Here is a 5,143-nt window from a genome sequence, read left to right on the forward strand (position 1 = left end):
ATACTCTCCAACAGAAATGCACAATCTGACAACAAAGTTTCGTGTACTCCAGCTTATCTAATGACCAGCGTTTCCAGCGAGATTACGAACGCTTTGGAAATAAACAGTATTATAATATTAAAAAGTACTCCAAAAGTGTTACTTTCAAGCTTGACAGTATAAAACACGTAAAAATAGGGTTGACAGAGAATATTAACCTACTTTTTCTAGGCTGGGAGACATTAGTTATTGGCCAGAGGCGAAACTTTAAATAAAAAAGTGACAAAGAGTATTAACTTAAACTGCTTTCATCTAAGCTGGGAGACATTTCGTCGTTAGTTGTTGACCGGAAGTCTGATGAGTCTGTTGCTGGTCTAGTGGCACCTATAACTGCTGCAGTAGCAATGGAGGCTAAGGCAGCACTGGCACCTGATTTTGTAAACCGCATACTATGACAGTATGATCCAGACGTGGTACTTTGCTTTCCAACTGGCCTAACGTTTTTGTAAGGTTGGTAGAGACAAATGTAAACCTTGGGTATAAAGAGACAGCCTAAGGTCACAGTAGCACTGATACTAATACAGATGCACAGACTAGAGACTTGGACCTGCAATATAAAGAAATAAGCTCATATAAGGAAACGTAAATGTAAAATAAAGTAGAAAAAAAAGTCCAATCAACTGTACTAGTGAACTTGTAGGATATCGATATCTCTTGACAAAGATGAAATAGCGAAGTATTGAGGAACAGGTCGTTATTTTATTTACATTAATAGAAATGTCTCGTAATAAACTTCAGTTTGTGTTAAACAACGTTAAGAATAAAAGTGTCCAATAAAATCTTAAATTAAAAGAATAATAAAACTTTTGGCTTTAGAATTTTACAATACTGGAACTTTTTGCGGAATTAATTACTTTTAGTGTTCATTATAGAAAAAAAAGACGAAAAGCGTCATATAAATAACTCGATTTTGAAAAAGCTTTTATCAAACAAAGCCAATTAGAAATTGATTTCAAAACAAAATAAAAAGTTTTAATGTATAGAAAGTAATATTTTTCAATCTACTTAAATGTCACGATATCATTAGAGCATTTGTATTTCAAAAAGATGAATGTTCGCAAAAATAATGGGCACTGGAACCTCAAGAGACTCTGGAAAGGAACAAGGTCTTGAATCATATGTAAATAAAAATTATTTTATAAATCAGAAAAAAAACAACTATTTCTGAATAATGAGAAAACAATAGATATTCTTAATACGGATTAAAAATGTGGAATTTAAAAACCGAGTCCAATAAATGTTGAACAATTAAGAAAATGAAAAATTAGGTGTGCAAAATGTGAAGGTTAAAAATTCAAAAACTCCATCGAAAGACAAAATGCGACAGTAAAAACTTTTAAAAATACTACTTTAAAAAGTACCCATTTTGTGCAAATACAATTGAAGAAAACTTTGTTTGCCACTTTAATTATTGGGCTCTGCGTGGCCTAGTGCTTAGCCCACCGAACTGTAGATCTGAGGGTTCAAAGTTGCCGTACAAAATATCATGCTCTGCACTTTGGGGCTGTGAGTGCGTTAAAAGAGCAACGTCAAATTTCTGAGCCAAAACACTTCAGTTACTTGTACTTTTGTTTCATATATTCGCGCAAAGCTATACAAGGGCTATCTGCGTTTGTCGTCCCTAATTTTGAATTGATAAACTAGAGAGAAGGCAGCAAGTTAACAACATCTACAGCAAACTCTTGGTTACTCTTATGGAATAGTGGGATTTGATCTCTAATCTTATAACTCATTCACGGCCTCAAGCAGAGTACGAATTCTTTACGGAAACGGGACGCAAACCATGGACCCTCGGTCTCACAGTCTGGCACTTTAATTCCTTAAAATAAATACATCTATAAATTGAATACTAAAAAGGTAGCACATAATCAAACTTCAATCTTGTGATATAATACAAACTTTCAACTATATATTGGCTAAAAGTTTAATTTATCGGATAAAGAATCATTAATGAATTGTTGTTATGTTCGTTGTTACATGTGGTATAAATCAAACCCTTTGGTACGACTTAACAAATCTATAACCTTATATAAATGTCAGAACGCCTAACTTTCCTGTTAATACTAACACAAGGGACGTATCTATATATGTAAACTTTTATGAACTAATTAGTAAAGCAATTATGAGTAGTTCTGGTTTTTAAACATTCCACTACAAAGAAGTTTAATGATTTTACCCAAGATGAGTAAAAAGCTAAGAAAAAAAATAAAAGTTAGCATCTATTCTTATAGCGCAGTCCACAGAAAGAGTTGCGTTCAAAGTTTGATGTGTTGCCATTAGCGCTCATTTGGTTGTATTAGTTTGTTTTAGTACGAGAGGTTTGATGTAGACTAGTCTTATAGAACAGTTTACGAAACGGGTTCAATTGAGTACAACGTTTGATGTGTTGTCATTAGCGCTCATTTAGTTGTATTAGTTTGTTTTAGTACGAGAGGTTTGATGAAGATTAGTCTTACAGAACAGTCTACGAAACGGGTTAAATTGAGTACAAAGTTTGATGTGTTGTCATTAGCGCTCATTTGGTTATATTAGTGGTAATGTTTTACTTTGTTATTAGATTTAAATGTATGTAACAAGTTATATTTGGAATGATGAAAATAAACATAAAGGTAGTGAAATATTGTACCAGGTCTTCTTATGTATTCATTTCTATCCAGACTTTATATACAAAATTACAGAAGGAACGTTAATCGCTGACATGATAACAAAAAAAAAACTCTTAAAAAAAGGTGTTAGATGATTAGAATAAAAAACAACGATTACGTTCATAAAATATTCTGTAAAAAATTTAAATATGTATATATGTTTATATTCTTTTATAGAATATATCATATATATATATATATATATTTAAGGCTTATAATGTGTTCATCCCAATTTCATAAAATCTATATTTACACACTGAAAAGGTTTCCGCTAACGTTACCTTGAAGTCGTTATTTGTGCTGAAGTAGATTGGTATGAAAGCCAACCACACGATGCACGTGGAATACATAGTGAAACCGATGTACTTGGCCTCGTTGAAATTCTCGGGAATTTGTCGCGTTTTGAAAGCGTAGACTGTGCACAGTACTATCAACACCATGTTGTAAATGAGAGATACGATCATTGAAATGCTGGAGATGCCACACTGTAGAACAGCTGAGGTCCTCGTCGGATAAGTCTCTCGTAGCTTCGGAGGCTCCACTATAAGCCAAGCTATGGTGAATACTAACTGCACCGATACAAATCCGAGACAAATGAATATCTGGGATCCTGGAGTGGTGTAGCTAGGCCTTTTGATACTACGAATACCCTGGTTAAATATTCGCGAGATTCGATTTGTTTTAGTTAAAATAGCAGAGTAGCAGAGACTGAGACATAATCCTAAACCTATTCTCATCAACGTACAGATGACAACAGTTGGTTTGGCCAGGATTATGAAACTCATGCAATAACTAAGTACTAGACCTAAAAGGAGCATGTAACACAACTCTCGTCCAGATGCCATAATGATTGGAGTTTTACTAAAATACAGAAAAACACTGAATGTAAAAATTGTGCAGAAAATTCCCAACGCCGCAAAAGCCGCTGGAATAATAGTCCAGGGGCTGTCCCAGGTCATGAACTCAAGAGGAACTTTGATGCAGCTGGTTTTATTTTGACACGGTAGGTAACCCTCGGGACAGTAGGAACACTCGTTGTTGAATATGTACTCATCCTCTCGACAGGCAATGCACATCCAACAACAGGAATATTGCTGGAACTGTTGGATGTGACCGAGTGGACAGTGGTCACTGCAATTGGACATGGGAACTACATTATCGTTGCCTTTCCACCGAACAAGATCCAGGTTAAGGGTGACTCTGAAATTATGAAAAGAAAACGTATTTAAATTGTGATTATTCCGTACGATCAAGGCGCTAAGATTGAAATACGTCATTTGGTGTTACTTAAAATAAACGCATTAAACATTTAATTCAACAGTGAAATTCACAACAGAGCGTTATAGGGATATTAATATTAGAACTGTATTAAGTAATTTATGCTATACGTTGTCTGGTACAATACAGTCTTATTCAGGACTGTAGAACAGGGGTGGTTCGGCATAGCCTCTCTCACCCCCGTTTCTCCGTCCAGACGAAAGAAAAAAAAAGTTCGTTTGAAGTTACTCACAAAGCTACACAAAGGGCTATCTGTGCTCTGCCCACCACGGGTATCGAACCCAGTTTCTAGCGCTGTAAGTCCGCAGACATACCGCTGTGCTACTGGGAGGCCAAAAAATAAGAGAAAGAGAGAGACAGGGTGGGAGAGAGAGAGAGAACAGAGATAATATTTTTCTAAAGCATAACGTATGTGTGTATGTTTGCAAACTGTATTTATATTGAAAAAATACTGTATTTTTGTAATGAGGCTTTTCCATTAAAATTGCTAAAAAATCTGAGTTCAATTTAAAAAAAAAACGGAAAAACACCCAAAACATTAAGTATTCAGCCAAACGGAATACTAGGAGTGTCAATCGTTTTTTTTTTGGGGGGGGGGTATTTTTCTGATCATATCTCCCCCAATCAGAAACCCTGGTTACGGCCCTGGTCTTATTAGATAAAAATAGAAATTATTTTATTTTCATAAAGGTTCACTTCATTAGGCTCATGACTAAAATATTGAGTTTGGGGGTATGTTGCTGGTTAACAATTGTTTTGAGGGATGTAACTGAGAAGTTTGATCACCATCTCTATGTTGCTGGCTAACAATGGTTTTGAGGGATTTAACTGAGAAGTTTGATCACACCTCTATGTTTCTGAGGGTAACGTTGGACTTTAGTTTGACTTGTGATTCAGTCTTCTTGTGATTTAGTGTTAAATTATTTTATTTCCTACAAGTATGTTTTTTTTAAAATAAATTTATTTTTGCACCATTCATTCCTTCCTTTTAAATAATACTTAGGGAATTAAAAAATAAACTTAGTATTCCGAAAATTATTTAATTTCGAAGTCTAAGTTCTAGGAAGGGCAGCTCAATCTACACTTTGATCAACGTGTGTTATTGGGTTATACTAGTTTCTGAGAATTCCACTCCTCATCAGTAACCCTGAACACAAGTTAACCAACGAGAGAGAAGCTGG

General features: G+C 34.9%; 1 protein-coding gene across 1 annotated transcript in view; it reads right to left on the reverse strand.

Annotated features, from left to right (window-relative positions):
* Positions 1-271: 271 nt before the first annotated feature.
* LOC106462693 (metabotropic glutamate receptor 8-like) overlaps positions 272-5,143 on the reverse strand; it is a 95,347-nt gene continuing 90,475 nt past the window's right edge. Inside the window, exons 7-8 of the mRNA XM_013922639.1 lie at positions 2,966-3,884; positions 272-586 (exon numbers count right to left, since the gene is read on the reverse strand). Of these exons, the coding sequence (XP_013778093.1) occupies positions 272-586; positions 2,966-3,884 (1,234 nt within the window). The remainder of the gene's footprint in view (positions 587-2,965; positions 3,885-5,143) is intronic.

The sequence above is a fragment of the Limulus polyphemus genome, unplaced genomic scaffold (genome assembly GCF_000517525.1).
Source record: "Limulus polyphemus unplaced genomic scaffold, Limulus_polyphemus-2.1.2 Scaffold1226, whole genome shotgun sequence".
NCBI lineage: Eukaryota > Metazoa > Arthropoda > Merostomata > Xiphosura > Limulidae > Limulus > Limulus polyphemus.